Raw genomic sequence first — 21,147 nt, forward strand, 5'->3', positions numbered from 1 at the left:
TTCTAGAGTAATTGTCTTCTGTTAATGGATCTCTTCATCTTTTTTTTTTTTTGCATCTTTTTTTTTTGTACACACACACGAGAGATAGAGTGACAGAGACAGGAAGAGAGATACATAAGAAACCTCAACTCTAGTTGTGTCTCTTTACTTCAGGGGTAGTCAACCTTTTTATACCTACCGCCCACTTTTGTATCTCTGTTAGTAGTAAAATTTTCTAACCGCCCTCCGGTTCCACAGTAATGGTGATTTATAAAGTAGGGAAGTAACTTTACTTTATAAAATTTATAAAGCAGAGTTAAAGCAAGTTAAAGCATATAATAATAATTACTTACCAAGCACTTTATGTCAGATTTTCTCTAAGTTTGGCAGAATAAATCTTTATAAAACAACTTACTATAGTTAAATCTATCTTTTTATTTATACTTTGGTTGCTCTGCTACCGCCCACCATGAAAGCTGGAACGCCCACTAGTGGGCGGGTGGTAGAGACCAGGTTGACTACCACTGCTTTAATTGTTCATTGATTACTTCTCATATGTGCCTTGACTGGGTGGCTCCAGCCAAGTGAGTGACCCCTTGCTCAAGCCATAGACCTTGGGCTCAAGCCAGTGACTTTGGGCTTTAATCCAGGAATCTTTGGGCTCAAGCCAGAGACCATGGGTTCATGTTAATGATCCCATGCTCAAGCCAGTGACCCTGCTTTCAAGCTGGTGAGCCTGTGCTCAAACTAAATGAACTCGCACTCAGGCCGGCAACCTCGGAGTTTTAAACCTGGGACCTCAGTGTCCCAGGTTGACATTGTATCCACTGTGCCACCACCAGTCAGGGCTGGATCTTTTCATCTCAACCTTTGGAAGTGGTGCTCTTCTTACTATATGCAGGTTGAGGTAAAAGTAGGTTTACAGTTGTGAGTACACAGAAAAGATTGTATTGTTCTTTATTAATCATTTTCCATTTGAACAACTGTAAACTCACCCTATATATTGCTGAATAATAAACTTAATGTCTGTACTAGTAGGAAAGATAATAGCACCAACAAATTAATGATAATATGATGTTTATTTCTCTAGGCTAATGGAATAGTTATGCAAATAATTCATAGTTAGGTTTTTCTGTTTCACCTTGGTATATCTTAGCTTATTGGTGAAGAGGGCTTGTCACACTTGAAGCTGCATATAGTATGTTTATGGAATTTCTTAAGTTTTAGTCAGCTGATGAGACATTGACCTAAATATGTCAAATAACAGCTAATCTAACTGGCGATTAAAAAATTGATTGAAAGACAAGATGATTAACAATTATGATACTGAATGTTTTTTTGAATCAAGTATAAAGTGATTAATGTCTGTTTTAAGGTTACGTTTTAAACTATTTTTTACCTTCACAGGGAATATCATCAGACCCAAACTTTGTATTACAGTGGAGTCCTTTTGTTGATGGTGCCAATACTGGAAAGTAAGTTTACTAATACAAAAACTTATTTTACTTGATTACATAAGAACAGTATCGGAGAAGGTGATTTATCCTAATAAGCTTTCATTTTCATTCTTTAAAAAGTTGTACTATGCTTCTTGTCAGTGTAAAGTTTCTGACTTTTTTTTTGAATTACCAAAATGCATCATGTATTGATTTTTAAGGTTTTTGGGGTTTTGTTCTTTTAGAGCAGGAGTCCCCAAACTTTTTACACGGGAGGGCCAGTTCACTGTCCCTCAGACCATTGGAGGGCTGCCACATACAGTGCTCCTCTCACTGACCACCAGTGAAAGAGGTGCCCCTTCTGGAAGTGCGGCGGGTGGCCGGATAAATGGCCTCAGGGGGCCGCAGTTTGGGGACGCCTGTTTTAGAGTATAGTATATGTAATGTTAATATACTGAAAGATGAGCCACATGGTATCATGGGGAAAAAATAAGTACAGTGGGAGTCAGAAAGCCCCAATTTTAATTTTGTGATGTATGTAGTTACTTCATATTCTAGGCCTGTCTTCCCTCAGCAATTGACAGAGATGGTCTAGATAAGTTGTTCCAAATCCACTTGTGCATTGTAATACCGAGAGAGCTTTTTGGAAATAAAGATTTTTGGGCCCTCACATTAGGCCTATAAATCTAGGGTTGGTAAACTGGCTTATAATCCACATCTGACCAATTGCCTGTTTTATGTACAGCCCATAAACTAGAATGGTATTTACATTTTTTAATGATAGGAAAAAAAGCAAAAGAACAGCCATATTTTGCTATACTTGAAAATTATGTAAAGTTTCTATTTCTTTGTACATAGATGGATGGACATGGTTATTGGAACATAACCATGCTCATTAGTTTATATATTATCTATGGCTGCTTTCATGCTATGTTAAAAGTGTTAAGTAGTTGTGACCACTGTATCGTTTAGAAAGCGTACAGTATTTACCATCTGGCCCTTTACAGAAAAAGTTTGCCAACCCCTTCTGTAGAATACAGTCTTTGGGACTGGGATCTAAGAATCCTGAACGATTGTAATGACTGTGGATAAGAGTATGGAACCAGTGGGCTAGATCAGTGATTCTCAAACTTTGATGTACCTGGATGCTCACCTGGAAATCTTGTTAAAATGAGGGTTCTAATTCAGTAGATCCAGAAGGTACATTTATAAAAGTCTCCAGGTGATGCCAATGTTGCTGAACTGTGGACCCCACTTAGAGCAGCAAAAGCCTTGATGACATGGTCATTTGAATCTGTGATTCACTGTGGGTTCCAACTCTAAAATTCTGACTCTGTTTATTACTGCTAAATTTAATTTAGTTTGTATTAAAGTTGTAAAGCATAACCATAGAGTAAAAAAGCCTTTTATTCAGTGGATAAAAATCTCTATTTTATAGTTATACTAATACAATTTGACAGAATGAAGTCCTAGGTTTTCCTGTAGATTTTTAAAATACTGTATACCATAACCTAATTGTTTTTTCTGTTCCCTCTCCGTTTATATCTGAATAGTGTGTCTAGTTATGATTTATCATCCTCTACATTGCATTTCTCTTTTTTCTTAGATCAACCTCAAAACGGGCAATACCACCTCCCCTCCCTCCTAAGGTGAGCTGTTGATAGCTTGTAAACAATAAATCCTTGTTTAAATAATAAAATAATTAAAATTTAAAAATAATGTCATTAAATTTGTTCAAAATTTTTAAAAATATATTTTAGATATAGTTTTCTTTGGGGTTATGAAGATGTAAAATATATATTAAAGAAGATTTTATAAGATACAATATTTTAATATCTATATAGAAAAAAGCAAAAATACTCATTTGAGAAAATTCAGAGGTCCCCAAACTTTTTACACAGGGAGCCAGTTCACTGTCCCTCAGACTGTTGGAGGGCCGCCACATACAGTGCTCCTCTCACTGACCACCAATGAAAGAGGTGCCCCTTCCAGAAGTGCGGCGGGGGGGCTGAATAAATGGCCTCAGGGGGCCGCATGCGGGCCCGTGGGCTGTAGTTTGGGGATGCCTGGACATGGGGAGCTGATTTACGTCATTATTTATAATCCTAATTTATTACTACAATTTGACATTTCAGTAGAGTCATACTTCATTAAGCAATTTCCTTGCTTGTTTCTAGGTATTAAATATTTTGTATCTTATTTACCTAATTTTATTGGCTACAAAAATTTTATCAGTTTTAGGTTAGGGTTGATTAAAAATCACATGGCAAATTCAAAGTTGTGTTGGAACAGTAACTCTACTCTTGCTTACTTTATTACTTAGCCTAGTGAATTAAACTCTATAGAAGAAGAAAAAAAGCATATTCTCCTCCCTCAAAAATCTTTGATGCATAATGCTAATGAAGTGTTACTGTTTTATATTCAAATTTATTAAAGTACTTTTGTGTCTTATTATCACTAGCCAAGGATAAACAGTTACCCTGAAGATAACCTCCTAGATGAAGAAAAATCATCAACTATAAAACGTTGCCCTGATTCAGAGAACAGAGCTCCCCAAGTTCTCAGAAGACAGAGTAGCCCAAGTTGCGTTCCTGTAGCTGAGACTTCTTCTATTGGTATGGCTAGCAGTATTAGCAGCCCTGGAGTACCCATAGCTAGATATAGGGGGTCCTCAGGTTACGACACAGTTCCATTCCTATGGCAGTGATGTAACCCAAATTTTGGTATAAGTCAAAACACACCCTAACCTGAGTCACTCACCTATCCTAACCCAGTTGTAAAATCATAATCTAGAACATAAAAACACACTAAGCCACAGAAAAAGGAAAAGGATGTAAATATACTGTACTGTACACTGTACTGCGTATTATTCCACTGCGCACAACCAAACTAGTTCACACCCACACAGTCTGTAAGTATGATGCAGTGTAAGCTAAAAAACTTACATCTCACCTTTTTAAAGTTTTTATGGGAGTAAGCATCGTAAACTCAAAATATCTAATGTGTCGAGACTGTCGTAACCCAAGGACCCCCTGTACTGTGATCTGGATAAATAAATGAAAGTGAAAACTGAAAAGAAAGCCATTTTGTTCATATTTTAAAGAATGTCATTTTTCTTTAGTCAGTTTTATCAGTGTTTAAATCTTTGTGGAATGTTTTTAAAATTCAACATGGGTGGGCTATAAATAGATTCATTCTGCTTCAACCCTAATTTGATCCATTACTAAATATTATAGGATCTAGATAAATAAATGGATGTTCTGCCCTCCAGAAGTTCAGAGTCTGTAGCAGAAGTTATACCCATGTATACATAACATTAGACAAGATAGTCTGTATAAGGGTCTCCTACAAAAATTAACTATATGCAATAGAGGACGAGATTTCTGAGGGAGGTAAGGATAGGGAAGAGAGAAGGTGGGCCCTTGCAAAGTATTACAGGGCTTGGTGAGCCTTCAGTAGTTGGAGCCAGTGCTGATAGGCGTTCTTGGAGAACAAGAAGGAGTGAACAAATGTACTAAAGCAGAAAAATTGGAATGTGTTGGGAATACAATCTAGTATGATAGAAGTTTGAACTTTTTTTTTGTATTTTTTCGAAGCTGGAAATGGGGAGGCAGTCAGACTCCCGCATGTGCCCGAACGGGATCCACCCGGCATGCCCACCAGGGGGCGATGCTCTGCCCATCTTGGGGCATTGCTCTCCGCAACCAGAGCCATTCCAGCGCCTGAGGCAGAGGCCACAGAGCCATCCCCAGCGCCTGGGCCATCTTTGCTCCAGTGGAGCCTTGGCTGCAGGAGGGGAAGAAAGAGACAGAGAGGAAGGAGAGGGGGAGGGGTAGAAAAGCAGATGGACGCTTCTCCTGTGTGCCCTGGCCGGGAATCGTACCCAGGACTCCTGCACGCCAGGCAGATGCTCCACCACTGAGCCAACTGGCCAGGACCAGAAGTTTGAGCTTTTAAAGGATCTGTACTAGGAGATAGGATTGGAAAGATAGATTGAAGTTATGAAAGGCCTTGAATATGAGCATCAATAGATCAGATTTCATTTTTCTTGTAACATGAAAAGACATTTGTTGTTTTCATGCTTTAAGACCACTGCTAAAGTTGCTTGCTACCTCTAGAATTTAGAGAAAGGCATGAAAGACAGTTTTAACTCACCTGACAGTAGAGAATATTTTCCAACAAAGGGTTACCCAATGTTATGGTGAGTGAAATAAGTCAGAAAATAAGAAACACCATACGTGGTTGCCACAGGGGAGGGGCATTGGGAGGCTGAGTGAAAAAGGTGAAGGGGTTAAACAGTACAAATTGGTAGATACAGAATAGTCACAGGGATGTAAAGTTTAGCATAGGGAATATAGTCAATATAATAACTAAATATGGTGCCAGGTGGGTACTTGAGACATTGGGGGGATCTCTTTGTAAAGTATATGATTGTTTAACTACTGTGCATTACACCTGAAACTAACACAAAATAATACTGTAAATTGTAATTGAAAGATAAATTTAAAAAAGGATTACTTAAGTGGAAAAAAGTATTGAGGGAAAGAGAACTTGTATTTCAAGGCAAGTACTTATTTGTATGGTTATTCAACTTTTAACCATGATTCTCTTTAGGAAATGGCGATGGTATTTCAAAACTGATTAGTGAAAATACAGAAGGCTCAGCACAAGCACCACAGTTACCACGAAAGAAAGACAAGCGAGATTTCCCTGTAGGTACATCAGGCATTTGGTGATTAGATATAACTAATGCTGTATTTATCACAAGGGCTCTATTTATCATATAAGGGGCATAGTCTATTTAATTGAAGAAATGACTAAATTTCTACATGTATAAGGTGGTTTTTTTAAGGCTTAGAGGTCTTACAGTATTAATAATTATTTTTCTCACAGAAACCAGTCATTAATGGTCTCCCACCCACCCCAAAAGTGCTGGTAAGGAATATTTTTATGTGAATCACTTGCTAATTTTTATTTCTTTAGAAGCAGCAGCAGATTGTTTATTTGCTATCAAGTATCTTGAGCCACTAAAAGGGAAAAAATATAAAATACAAAGGCATTAAATGCATTTGAATATATCATGTACTCCAATTTGTTAGATGTACCCTAGCTGGATAGAATTTGGAGAGTTTTACTTTTTATAAATAGAGGTAGTTGGGTTCTCAGATTAGCGTACGAAGGCCAATTTAATTTTAATGTGATGATATTAATGGTACTGTGTCCTCTTCATTATATGGGTTAAATATTTTTTTTACATCTGAAGCCATTTTCACATTGAACTATACACAATGAAAAGGAACAGGGAAGCTTATGTTAATCCTTGTTTCCGACCCTTCAGTAGAACCTGTCTGTAAAGTGGTGTAGCCAATCATATGAATTGGGTGCTTTATAAATTGTGCTTTTTTATTCAGTAAAAGTCTAATGTATAGTATAAATATTAGTCTTTTTGTTGCTGTTACAGTTATAGCACAATTATAACCTCGGTATTATTACTCAATAAAATCATCCATTATTTCACATTATTAAAATGTTAGTCCTAAAGATAAGCAATGACTTAAAATTCCTAGACTATCATCGATGTAAGTAAATGTTTTGATAAATTTGATATTTTTGCTCTAAAATACAGATTACACAAGACTATAAGACTATTGATAAAAGGGGTTAAATTGTATCAAAATATGAATTCTGTTTTGTAATAAAACTGTACATATATGTAAATATGAATCAGTTTAACATTTCAAAATAATCTTAGCTAATTCCTAAGAATATATACAATTATTTAATCAAATAAGTCAACTCTTCTTTTTTTTTAATAAATAAGATGGGAGCATGCTTTTCCAAAGTTTTTGATGGCTGCCCTTTGAAAATTAATTGTGCAACATCCTGGATACATCCTGATACAAAAGGTAAATTTTCTGAACTTTATATACATCTCCAATAAAATATTTGTTATGGAAAAGGATTTTTATAATCAGTGAACTGAAGTTGTTTACTTTAAAAATGTGACTTAGGTTGTTGCAGGTTACCTACACTATTTTAAAGCAAAACTCTAGGTAAATAAAGTTTTGCTTTAAAGCCTTAGAATTTAAATGTATACAGGAACTATTCTTGATCAAAGGACACCAAAGAGACATCTCACTTATTGTGACCATAATTTGGGATTTTCTTTTATTTAAAAAAGAGTATCAGGACAGCTGATAATCTCAGTAAGTAAAGTCAATTGATTAGATAATATTTCATTGTTAATTTCCTAATTATGATCATTGTGCTGTGGTTATATTAGACCTTTTTTTTTCTTTAAGAAATGCACAGTGAAGTATTTAGGAATAAAAGGGCATTGTGCTTATAACTTATCTGAAACAAATAAAGTTCAGAAAACAAACAAACGTGTGTATGGAGAGAGAAAGAAGGATAAAGCTAAAGCAGTAAATGTTAACAGATGTGGTATCTCTGAAGGATATTCAGGAATTCTTTGTACTATTATAACTTTTCTGCAAGTGTGAAATCATGGCAAATAAAATTTATTTTTAAAATATTTTTATTGTGAGGAAAGAATACATAGAGGCAAAAATTTGGAATCAAACATCTGGGTTTGAATTCCTGCTCTGTCATTACTATGTGACTTGGGAAAGATACTTAACACCTTTGGTTCTCAGTATGATAATTTGTAACAGAAAACTCAATACAACTCACCTGTTGCAAGGAAACAAGGAAGGAGCCTCTGTTTGCATTTAACAAACAGAATTTAGGCAGTAGAGGGTGTTCAGGAAAGGTTTGTTTTCACTTCAACACAGTACTAAAGACAGGTGCCTCCATATAATTACCTACTTTAATTGTCAACATTACAGACTATAGCAGAAGAAAATATTTTTAACAAGAAAATGGGGTTTTGTTTCTAAATTTTCATTTTGATATAATTTCAAACTTATAGAAAAGTTAGAAAAATAGTGCAAGAAACTCAGAATCATTGATTGTTTCTATTTTTCCCCATTTGTTTTACTATATATGTGCATTTTCTTCTGAATCACTTGAGAGTTGAAGACATGCTCCTCTTCCCCTTATACTTCAGTTTGTATTTCCCAGGAATAAGAATCGTCTTGTACATAACCACAGTACGGTTATAAAGATCAGGAAATTTGTCAGTGATATAATACAATTTTTTATTCTACAGTCCATATTTAAATTTTATTAATTATCCCAATAATATCCTTTATCATTTCCCACCCCATCTCACCTCCCCCAGTTTAATATTCAAGATCACATGTTACATTTAACTACCATGTCTCTTTAGTCTCTGTTAGTCTGGAACAGTTTATCAACCTTTCTATCTCTTTTTTTTTTCCGTTGATTGAGAGAGAAAGAAAAAAGCATCAACTCATTGATCCACTTAGTTATTCTACTTAGTAGTGTACTCACTGATTGCTTCTCATATGTGCCTGTCTGGAGATCAGACCCACAACCTCAGAGCACTGGGACGACGCTTTATCCACTGAGCAGCCCTGCCAGGGCCTTTTCATCTCTTTTGATCTTCACATTTTTGAGGCTACTTGTTTCATAGAGTGTCCCTTAATTTGAGTTTGTCTGATCAGTCATTGTGCTTAGATCAGGTTATGTATTTTTGGCAGGAATATCATAGAAGTGTTATTGTGCAGGAGGTACATGATATCAGTTTGTCCAAATACTAGTGATTTTTTTTTCTTTTGTATTTTTCTGAAGTGAGAAGCAGGAGACAGTTAGACTCCCGCATGCACCCAACTGGGATCCACCTGGCATGCCCACCAGGGGGCGATGCTCTGCCCATCTAGGGCATTGCTCCGTTGCAACTGGAGACATTCTAGTGCTTGAGGCGGAGGCCATGAAGCCATCCTCAGTGCCCGGGCCACCTTTGCTCCAATGGTGCCCTGGCTGCGGGAAGGGAAAAGAGAGAGAGAAAGGAGAGGGGGAAGGGTGGAGAAGCAGATGGGCACTTCTCCTGTGTGCCCTGGCCAGGAATTGAACCTGGGACTCCCACACTCCGGGCCAAGCTCTACCACTGAGCCAACCAGCCAGGGCCCATATACTAGTGATATTAACAATGACCAGTTGTTTAAGGCAGTGTTCGCCAGCTTTCTCCACTGTTGAGTTACTATTTTTCCCTTTCTGATTAACAAGTAATTATGTAATTAGTTTCCCTAATTAGTTCATAAATAATAAGTATGGAGGTACATTAAAACTATATAAATATCCTGCCTGACCAGGCGGTGGCACAGTGGATAGAGCATTGGACTGGGATGTGGAGGACCCAGGTTCCAGACCCTGAGGTCGCCAGCTTGAGCGTGGGCTCATCTGATTTGAGCAGAAAAGCTCACCAGCTTGAGCCCAAGGTCGCCGGCTCGAGCAAGGGGTTACTCGGTCTGCTGAAGGCCCGTGGTCAAGGCACATATTAGAAAGCAATTAATGAACAACTAAGGTGTCACAACATGCAACGAAAAACTAATGATGCTTCTCATCTCTCCGTTCCTGTCTGTCTGTCCCTGTCTATCCCTCTCTCTGACTCTCTTCCTGTCTCTGTAAAAAAATAAATAAATAAACAAACAAAAAACTAGATAAATATTCCCTTGCTCATCAGACTTTTCACTAACTAGTTTTAGCATCCATTGGTGGCAATCCATTAATGTCTATTGACAATTTCTCTTCATTTCCATTTATTTATTTATGTATTTTTACCAGTTTGAACTTATATTTTTTATTATAATGAGATAAAATCTATCACTTTTAATATTTATTTTAGCACTTAAATTGTTAGAATTTTTGAGCATTGGGAGTCCTGTGTTCTATTGTTTGATATGCCCTTATCATTTTTTGAGTACTTCCTTCCTTACTGGTGGCACAACAAGATTTTTAGACTTACCTTACACTTTTCTTGCCCCAGAATTGGAATCAGTTTTTTTCTCCACGAAGCTTTGGGTTTTGTTTGTTTGTTTACTTGTTTGTTTAAAGTGACTAGAAACCAAGGTCTAGATACAAGGTCTGTTCATGGTTTCTAGTATGTCATAATTTATCATTTCTATTTCATTTGTAGTTTCCTTGTTTAAAGAGTATTTCAGTGGTCTGATAAAAGTATGTGGCTATAATAATATATAGCTTAAGATATGAAAATTATTATGTTAAAATGAAGGGTTATATAGTTAAATAAAGCCAGAGTGAGTTAGTGACGGAATAGATCTGCTTTTTTTTTTTTTTTTTTTTTTTTTCATTTTTCTGAAGCTGGAAACAGGGAGAGACAGTCAGACAGACTCCCGCATGCGCCCCACCGGGATCCACCCGGCACGCCCACCAGGGGCGGTGCTCTGCCCCCCAGGGGGCGATGCTCTGCCCATCCTGGGCATCGCCATATTGCGACCAGAGCCACTCTAGCGCCTGAGGCAGAGGCCACAGAGCCATGCCCAGCGCCCTGGCCATCTTTGCTCCAATGGAGCCTTGGCTGCGGGAGGGGAAGAGAGAGACAGTGAGGAAAGCGCAGCGGAGGGGTGGAGAAGCAAATGGGCGCTTCTCCTGTGTGCCCTGGCCGGGAATCGAACCCAGGTCCTCCGCACGCTAGGCCGACGCTCTACCGCTGAGCCAACCGGCCAGGGCTATATCTGCTTTAAAAATAAGAAAAGAATTGGGAAAAAAGGGTAAAGAAAGTGGCATGGATATTAGGAAATAATTTTTCTTCGGGCGATTGGGTGTTAATACTTTTGAAAAATAGAGCCATTATTTTAGTGAGTGATTTCAGAAAATGATAGTAAATTCTCGTGATTTTTCTTAACTACTTTAGATCAGTACATTATTTTTGGAACTGAAGATGGTATTTACACACTGAATCTCAATGAGCTACATGAGGCAACAATGGAACAGGTAATAAAGGAATTTTAATTCAAATTAGTTTGGTTAAATTGAGTAAAAGAAATATCTTAAATTAAAACCTATTTGTATGGGCCTCAGTTTTTATCTTTATGATGTAAATATTTAAAGAAGTGAAATTGTATATTTTACAGGTTCAGGTTGAAATGTCCTTTTTTATAAGGTTTTTGATAATTTACTGAAAAGTAGAAAATAGTTTTGTTTTGTTTTTTTAGTGAGAGGAGGGGAGGAAGAAACAGACTCCCACATGCGCCCCGACTGGGGTCCACCTGGCAAGCCCACTAGGGGGCAATGCTCTGCCCATCTGGGGCCCTTGCTCTCTTGCAACCTGAGCCATTTTTTAGCACCTGAGGCAGAGGCCATGGTGCCATCCTCAGTGCCCGGGTCCTACTCGCTCTAATCGAGCCATGGCTGCAGGATGGAAGAAGATGGGGGAGAGAGAAAGAGAGAGAGAGATGGTGTGGGAGGAAGGGTGGAGAAGCAGGTGGGTGCTTCTCCTGTTTGTCCTGACTAGGAATCAAACCTGGGACTTCCACACACCAGGCTGACACTACCCTGAGCCAACTGGCCAGGGCTGAAAATAGTTATTTTTATACTATTACAGACTGTTGGAATTTAGAGGTTAAGTAAGGAAATGAAAATTGTTTTACTTATCTTCTTTTTTTTTCTTTTTAGTTATTTCCAAGGAAATGTACTTGGCTCTATGTAATCAATAATACTTTAATGTCATTATCAGGTATGTATATGATGAAAAGAATGTGAAATAAATCATAGAGAAGCAAATGTAATTTTGATTTGCATTATTTTAAAATGTTATTTGTTATTCTGGATAACTATAATCTAGTATAGTAACTTTAAGACTTGCACATGTTTTTTACCACCTTAGAATGGGAAGAAGCTTTGTAGCATTTTCCAAATCTTCCCCGGATCTAAACACCTGAAGAGAGTCGCAGTGATTGTCACCTGAGTCTATGCCCTTTTACTCGTCAGCCTCCACTGTCACTATTCTTGCCTTCTGTTGAGAGTTAACAGTTGAAGGGAAAGAACCAGAAGATCTAGCTGCTTTCTTTCTGTTAACATTGAGCCAGTTACCCTCTCTCAGCCTCAGTTTTCTTAATTGTAAAATGAGAACGATGGTAACAACAGCCTCAGAAGTTGCAGTGAGGACTGAATGAGATAATAACCAGAATGCTTGGAAGATTCTATAGATGTGTCCTGGTAGAATTCCTATTATTCTGGAGCACATACTGATAATCTTGGACTGATGTGTTAATAATTTTTTATTTTTCAATTACAGATGACATATATTAGTTACAGGTGTATACCCCAGTGATTAGACATTATATAACCCACTAAGTCAGCGGTTCTCAACCTGTGGGTCGCAACGCCGGCGGGGGCGTATTTCCGATGGCTTTAGGCGACCCCTGTGTTTTGGTCATTCGACCCCCGCGGGGGTTGCGACCCACAGGTTGAGAACTGCTGCACTAAGTGATTATCCCAATAAATCTCATACCCATCTGATAGCATACATAGTTATTAGAATATTATTGACTATATTCCCTATGCTGTACTTTACATTCCCGTAATTATTCTGTTAACTACCCATTTCTACTTCTTAATCCATTCTTAATAACTTTACTGTTTTCAGCCACCCTCCCAACCCTCCTCCTACCTGGTAGCCATCAAAATGTTCTCTGTATCTGTGAGTCTGTTTCTCTTTTGTTTGTTCATTTATTTTGTTTTTTTAGATTCAATTATTGATAGCTGTGTATTTATTGCCATTTTATTGTTCATGTATTTAATAGTTTATTTTTTCTCCTTTTTAAAGAAGACCCTTTAACATTTCATGTAATACTGGTTTGGTGGTGATGAACTCAAGGAGCCTTTTCTTGTGTGGGAAGTTCTCTATGTGTCTTTCGATTGTAAATAATTGTTTTGCTGGGTAGAGTAATCTTGGTTGTAGGTACTTGCTTTTTCATGCCTTTAATTATTTCTTGCCACTCCCTTCTGGCCTGCAAAGTTTCTGTTGAGAAATCAGCTGACAGTCTTATGGGAGCTCCCTTATAGGTAACTAGTTGCTTTTCTCTTGCTACTTTTAAGATTCTCTCTTTTTCTTTAAGCTTTTGTATTTTAATTATGATGTGTCTTTGTGTGAGCCTCTTTGGGTTCATCTTGTTTGGGACTCTGTGCTTCCTGGACTTGTATGTCTATTTCCTTCACCAGGTGAAGGAACTTTTGTCATTTTTTCAGATAGATTTTCCTTTTCTTGCTCTTTCTCTTCTCCTTCTGGCACTCCCATGATGCAAATGTTGGTATGCTTGAAGTTGTCCCAAAGGCTCCTTAATACTATTTTCATTGTTTTTGGATTCTTTTTACTTTTTTTCTTTTTGCTGTTCTGATTGGCTGTTTTTTACTTCTTTATGTTCCAACCCACTAATCTGATTCTCAGCTTCATTTACTCTATTTTTGAGTCCCTGTAAATTATTCTTTATTTCAGTTAGTGTATTCTTCATTTCTGACTGGTTATTTTTTGTGGTTTTTATGTCGTTTTTCATGCCATTGAAGTTCTCACTAAGCTCCTTTGGCATCCTTATAATTATTGTTTTGAGCTCTGTATCTGCTAGTTTGCATGCCTTCGTTTCATTTTATTTTTTTTCTGAAGATTTCTTCTGTTCTTTCATTTGGGGCATGTTCTTTTGTCTCCACATTTTGGCTGCTTCCTCACGTTGTTTCTATGTATCAGGTAGAGCTGCTGTGTCTGGACTGATGCTTTAAAGTCTTATAAACAAAAACAGTTCCAGAGCAACCTATTCTAATTTTGTTTTTGTGCTTTTCTTCTTCCTCCCTCCCTCCCTTCCTCCCTCCTTTCCTTCCTCCCTTCCTTTCCTCTCTCCCTTCCTTTTCTCCCTCCCTCCCTCCCTCTCTCCCTCCCTCTCTCCCTCCCCTCCCCACCCCTCTCCTCCCTCCCTCCCTCTCTCCCTCCCCACCCCTTTCCTCCCTCCCTCCCTCTCTCCCTCCCCACCCCTTTCCTCCCTCCCTCCCTCTCTCTCTCTCTCTCCCCTCTCTTGCTTTCTTTCCTTTTGGTTGATGTTGAGGGTAAGTTCATAGGTGGTAATTTAGGCTTTTAAAAAAATTCTTACCTACCAAAACATTTTTTTAAAATATTTTAGATTTAAGTGGCTACTTAGAAATTTGTCACTTGCTTTCATTCTGATAGTAGAGCTAATGATAGTGTTTATGAAGAACATATTATTTGATTGTGCATAAATGACTTCTAAAAAGCTGGAATCCTCAAAAGAGTATTTAGTCTTTTTGATTCAAAGTATGTTTTCCCCAGATTTTATTTACTTTTGTTCAACAAAGTATTTATTATATTATGAAAATAAACTTAAACTCAATTCTGTTTCTGTTACAGTTCTGAATTGTTTATGTATAAGATCTCTTTCCTCTGACACTTACTGCTTTTATCCCTTTCATACATGTCTATGGAAATAAGCTTAAAAACCACATGGAGTACATCTCATATATTTATAAAGTAACTAAAGAAAATAAGGAAAAGTTACCCTCTTAATTTCTTTTTATACTCGAGTTAAAGCGATCCATAAAATGTGTGTGTGTGTGTGTGTGTGTGTGTGTAGATGTATGTATATAAATAGGATGGAGCAAAAGTAGGTTTACAGTTGTATGTGAAACATTTATTCTTGTAGTATTATTTATTAATATATTATTTTCCATATGAACAACTATAAACCCACGTTACACCTGTATATATAAAATTTTCTAATACTAAAATGATAAATACTGTTTTGTGTTGTTATAGTACTATACCATGTATAACAAGGAATGAGAAGATGTTTTTGTAATACGTGTCCATGCTTAAGACAGCTATAGTTTTGATTATATGGAAATAACCCTATATGGAAATAACCCCATTACTTCTTATTATTTCCATATAATAATTGCTGTTTGTTATCTTTGCTTCATGGATTGTAATATTAGTTTGCTTTACTTTTCTTAGTATTTCAATCTATCATGTCATTCACAATCAGTTTTAATTCAGGTTATTTTGATAAATTATTATAAATAGGTCTGTCCCAGAAATAACATAATACAGTGTTATAGAATTTTCCATGTTATACAAAAATAATAACATGCACCTTATTGGAATTCAATCCATTGTACAATGATGTTTAACAATTTCCCTTTCTGTGATGGCTTCATTAAGGTTTATTATATTATAGCCAGGTCACCTATTAATCAGACTATACCTAATTTGTGTATTAAACACAATTGCCAACTTTCTTAAAACTCATTTTACCTAGTCTCTTTCATATTAGTATTAACTGAGTTTTTGTATGTTTGTTTGTATGTGTTTTTCTGCATTGCTTGACTTTTCTGCATTGCTGGACTCCTCATTTTAGAAGGTAATTATGTTTTCTTTTGCTTGAAAATTATATTTTTTTCTGCTGTAAATGATTCTAATGAAAATAACATGTTTCTCTTCTATAGGAAAAACCTTTCAACTCTACTCTCATAATCTTATAGCTTTGTTTGAACAAGCCAAAAAACCAGGATTAGCTGCTCATATTCAAACTCATAGGTTTCCAGACCGCATACTACCAAGGTACAAAATAATTATGATTCTTCTGGGAGGGAGGGGAATTAGTATTTATTTTTAATTCAGGTTATTTTGATAAATTATTATAAATAGGTCTGTCCCAGAAATAACATAATACAGTGTTATAGAATTTTCCATGTTATACAAAAATAATAACATGCACCTTATTGGAATTCAATCCATTGTTTGAATTGAATTAATTTTGCCCACTAAAAAACTTTCTTTGGCTTAATTTTGAAAGATTACACTAACATACATGTTATCAAAAATTTAAAACAGTACTATTTCCAGGAGAATCATCTATAGAAGTTGTTTTAGTGCTTATTATTTTATTTTAAATTTTCAGTTACTTACTTTGAATATTATTTTGTGTTAGTTTCAGGTGTACAGTATAGTGGTTAGACAATCATATACTTTACAAAGTAGTTCCCCAGTATTTCCACCACCCACCTGGCACCATACATAATTACCGCAATATTGTTAACTATATTCCCTATGCTGTACTTTACATTGCCATGGCTATTTTGTAACTGCCGATTTTTACTTCTTAATCCCTTCACCTCTTGTACCCAGCCCCCCAACTCCCTTCCCTTCTGGCATCCACCAGGTCTACTCTCTGTGTCTGTGAGTCTGGTTTTATAGAAGTTTTATAATACAGATTCCTAGGCCCTGCCTCAGTCCTATAAAATCATACTTTGGGGTCCAAGTTGAAGACAGTTTTTTAAAAAAGCTCCTTGACTGGTTCAGACGTAACTGATTCACAGATCACTGTTGGGAAACCATTACAGAAAGTACATTTATTTTGCCTTATGTTTTCAGAAAGTTTGCTTTAACTACAAAGATCCCTGATACAAAAGGCTGCCACAAATGTTGCATAGGTGAGTAAATGCTGTTTCTCAAACTGATGTTTAGAATTTCTCCCATCTTTAAAATTATCTGAAGAGACTTAGAGTATCAAATAGGAAGGAAGGTAGACTTTATATTTGTTTAATTAATTAAGGGTCCATTGAAGCACAAGACTATATAGGGGAACATGGCAGAAAAATACTTATAGATAATAGTCCTAATGCTTCATCAGAGCATAGTGTTCCTAGTTTTTATAAATTGTAGTCCCCGAGTCTATATATCTGCTAATATTCTACTTTCATTTAACAGTTACTGCTTAGTGCTTTATGAATATTATTATTGCAATTTAGTCAACTGTGAAGTCAGATTTAACAGTCCACACATGAACACATTTGCTTCTTTTTTTTTTAGTGAGAGAGAAGGAGAGACAGACAGGAAGGGAGAGAGATGATTAGCTCTACTTATAGTTGCAGCACCTTACTTGTTCATTGATTGCTTTCTCATATGTGCCTTGACTGGGGGGCTCTAGCTGAGCCAGTGACCCATTGCTCAAGCCAGCAACCAAGGGATCATGTCTATGATCCTATGCTCAAGCTGGCGACCTTGGGGTTTCAAACCTGGGTCCTCAGCATCCCAGGCCAACGCTGTATCCCCTGCACCACTGCCTGGTCAGGCTGAACACACTCTTCAACCTGATTCCAATTGCAAATTTGGGAGTTTCGAAAAGCACCCTCGTGTTCAAAAATTCTCTAGAAGAACTCACAAAATTCACTGAAAGTGGTTCTCTCTATGGTTATGGTTTATTACAAGGAAAGGATATGAGTTAAAATAAGCCTAGGGAAGAAGTGCATAGGGCAAGTCCAGGAAGAGTACTAAATACAGAGCTTCTGTTGACCTTTCCCTGTCGAGTAATGGACAGTGTTACTTTTCTGGCAATGTGTATGGCAGTATTCATAGAGCATTGCCAACCAGGGAAGCTCATTCAAACCTCATTGTCTAGACTAGAGTTTTATCAGGGCTCCATCACATTGGCATAATTGATTGCCCAGAAGGCTGATCTGAGTATCCAGCCCCTCTGGAGGTCAGCTGATACTTCCTGACCCAAACCCCTCCCTTAACTCACACAATTGTTCTTTCTGGGATGACCAACTCCCCCTCACACTCTCCGTGGTTGCTAGCCCCCACTGTAAATCATATTGTTAGACTCTCCAGTGACCCAAGATCCTAGGCAAACAAAGATACTTCTGTCAGTTATGACATTTCTGAGGCTTAGTGAGCACTCAGAAGGGACAACAAAATGTAGACATCTTTTTGGGGAATGTTAAATTCTGTACTGTATACTTACCTCATTTAACCCTAAAACTACCCCATGATATTTGTTAAGTAGTAATCAACAGAACCTGGGGGTCAGACCCAGTCCATGACTTCAGATCGTGAGCTCCTGTTTATTTTTGTTTGATCAGTAAGCTTACACATAGATCTTCATGCCACATGTTTCTATAGTATACTCTAGTTGTAAATAAATTTTGGGAGCAATTTTGAGGGGAGAGTCCGTTTTATATGTTACTACTTTCCCAAGATCTGTGACTCAAGAAAGGTCTAGAAGCTTAAAATCTAAGATACGAATCCCTAAATATATTAAGATAGAGCTTATTGCAAATAATTACATTTATAATTATTCTTGATGGGAGTCAAATTGTAGAGAAGGAAAAACCAATAAGTTTTTGTAGATTTGAGCCAAGGAAGTTACATCTTTTAGTAAGATGTAAAATAATTATTTTCACCTTGTTTTAAGTACACAGCTGTAAACTATACCAAAAAATGAAGTCATAGATTTCAGTTGCCTCCTAGACCTTCTTGTCTAAATTCTGCCTTTTGATTAATTTACTTAAGCAGCTCTTTAGGTTGCATACTAGTTTAGGTGTTTTAGTACTTTTAATACTGTTCTTCTGAAAGTTTCTATGTTTAAGGATTTGGTATATTAAAGATAATTAGAAATAAATGTATATACTTCTATAATGATATAAGAAAGTGAAAAGGAAAGGGTAACAGTAAAAAAAATAAGAAGGTTATCTTTACTTTCTACCCACTCTTTCATCCTAGCGAACAGAAACAGTAATTTTCCTTTATCAGCTAAATAATGGCTTCAAATAGTTCTTCTTCCACCCCCGGGAAGCCACATTTTCTTGTTTTTCCCTGTGTACATTAACATTGCCTTTATTAAGATGAGTTAGCTTCTGGGTGAATCTAGCTTTTAACTAAACTAATTTTTTTAATATCTTTATTATTATTTTAATTCCAGTTTATATTCACTAATATTTTACATTAAATTCCAGATGTACAGCATAGACATAAACTAATTATGTTTTCATGTAAAGGTATTCAGCATTTTAGCTGTATCTATTTTGCTTCCTTCCAGTCAGAAACCCTTATACAGGACATAAATACCTCTGTGGAGCTTTACAGTCTGGGATTGTTTTACTTCAGTGGTATGAGCCAATGCAGAAATTCATGTTGATAAAGGTATATATTACTTTGTTTACATTTTTCTTCTTTAGAAAATACTAATGTGCAACTGAAGTTAAAATTTAAAGATTCTATGTACGGTTGACGTTATCTATTAATAGGTCTTTCTTTGGTTTAGGGGTTTTTTGTGATTTCCTTTTTAACTTATGTTAATAAACTTTCAGAAGCATCAGAGCCATAAAGATGGGTATGACCAATTCTCTAAAACATATTTTGTAGATTTTAATAATCTTTGTCTTGATCATTTTTAGGATTAGATCAATCAAGTAAATGAAAGCCTTTCCATTGACTTTATTCAGGAACAGTATGAATAGAGATTGCTTCTAAATTATTCTTCTCTTGTTACTTTTTGCAGCACTTTGATTTTCCTCTACCAAGTCCTTTGAATGTTTTTGAAATGCTGGTGATACCAGAACAGGAATACCCTATGGTCTGTGTAGCTATTAGCAAGGGTACAGACTCAAATCAGGTAGTTCAGTTTGAGACAATCAATTTGAATTCTGCATCTTCATGGTTTACAGAAATTGGTGCTGGTAAGTGTTTTTTACCTTATGTTAAAATATTGCTTTTGGAAGGGGGAGAATGGTTTCAACCAATATGGGGTCAAATAAACACTCAAATCATAATTTCCCAAGGATCATGTATATACAGTTCATGATCTCTATTTCCTGAGGCAGTGTGATACAAATTATTTTACCAAGGAAAATGTTAATGATATGTATGTTTTCTAAGGTACTGGTGTGGGGAAAAGTAGTTTTACAGTTGTGAGTACGCAAAACACAGTTTATTCTTGTAATTTTAATTATTGATTTGTATTTTTTCATATGAACAGCTGTAAAACTACTTTTGTCTTCCACTATATTTTTTAAATTCTATCAGTTTCTCAAGCAAAGAGATTTACCTTTTTTTTTCTATCAGTTTTTCCCACTATATTTCTTAAAATCATTGAGTTCAAGCACTTTTCATGAGTGACCTCCAAGTTTTACCATTTAAAGATTACAGGGACATAGCTCTTGCACTTTCTGAGAATGGTTCATTAGCTTAGGATTTTATCAGTCATTAGCGAAAGTTCAGAAAAGGTTGGGAAGTTTATTTCAAACTTTAATATTTGAACAAATTAATCAGTTTGTTTTTTAAATCTATGTAGTAAGTGAAATGAAGGGGACCTCCATTTTGCCTGTTTACTGCTTATTGTGTATTATTTGATCATTTGTAACCCTAGGTTTATTAAGACATTTTTATATAAGCAGTCAAGCAAGCTTTAGTTAATAGCTATTTCATTACTGACTCACCTTGTGAAGAAGTCTAAGGTTCATAAGTTTGATATTTCTTATTAAATACCTTTAGCTTTTGACTATTTATAGGCTTAGAAAAACTCTATACAGTTCAGCTTTTGAAGTTAATGTAGAACCACTAATGTCACTTTCAGAGTTAGAATTAGTATAAACTAATGGTAATCCTGGTAAAAAAAAAAATTTTTTTTTTTTACTTTATTTATTTAAAGTGAGAGGAGGGGAGATAGGACAGATCCCCACATCAGCCCCAACTGGGATCCACCTGGCAACCCCCATCTGAGGCTGATACTCAAATCCACTGAGCTGTCCTCAGTGCCAGGGGCTGATGCTCAAACCAATCAAGCCACTGGCTCTGAGAAGAGAAGAGAGAAAGAAGGGGGAGAGGGAGGAAAAGAGAAGCATTTGGGCGCTTCTTACGTGTGCCCTGACCGGGTATTAAACCTGGTACGTCTGCACACTGGGCCAACGTTCTATCCACTGAACCAACTGGCCAAGGCCTCTGGTAAATATATTTAACAGTAGGCTTTTGGGGTACAGAGAGGCCTCATTTGTAGCAGGCCTG

General features: G+C 36.5%; 1 protein-coding gene across 2 annotated transcripts in view; it reads left to right on the forward strand.

Moving 5' to 3' along the window:
• Positions 1-21,147, forward strand: part of MAP4K5 (mitogen-activated protein kinase kinase kinase kinase 5) — a 135,620-nt gene that overhangs the window by 94,987 nt on the left and 19,486 nt on the right. For both annotated transcript variants that reach the window (XM_066272094.1, XM_066272093.1), the window contains exons 16-27: positions 1,387-1,454; positions 3,022-3,064; positions 3,877-4,030; positions 6,030-6,127; positions 6,309-6,350; positions 7,237-7,321; positions 11,215-11,294; positions 11,976-12,036; positions 15,810-15,924; positions 16,738-16,796; positions 19,184-19,287; positions 19,646-19,823. In XM_066272094.1, the coding sequence (XP_066128191.1) occupies positions 1,387-1,454; positions 3,022-3,064; positions 3,877-4,030; positions 6,030-6,127; positions 6,309-6,350; positions 7,237-7,321; positions 11,215-11,294; positions 11,976-12,036; positions 15,810-15,924; positions 16,738-16,796; positions 19,184-19,287; positions 19,646-19,823 (1,087 nt within the window). The remainder of the gene's footprint in view (positions 1-1,386; positions 1,455-3,021; positions 3,065-3,876; positions 4,031-6,029; positions 6,128-6,308; positions 6,351-7,236; positions 7,322-11,214; positions 11,295-11,975; positions 12,037-15,809; positions 15,925-16,737; positions 16,797-19,183; positions 19,288-19,645; positions 19,824-21,147) is intronic.

The sequence above is a fragment of the Saccopteryx bilineata genome, chromosome 4 (genome assembly GCF_036850765.1).
Source record: "Saccopteryx bilineata isolate mSacBil1 chromosome 4, mSacBil1_pri_phased_curated, whole genome shotgun sequence".
NCBI classification, from domain to species: Eukaryota; Metazoa; Chordata; class Mammalia; order Chiroptera; family Emballonuridae; genus Saccopteryx; species Saccopteryx bilineata.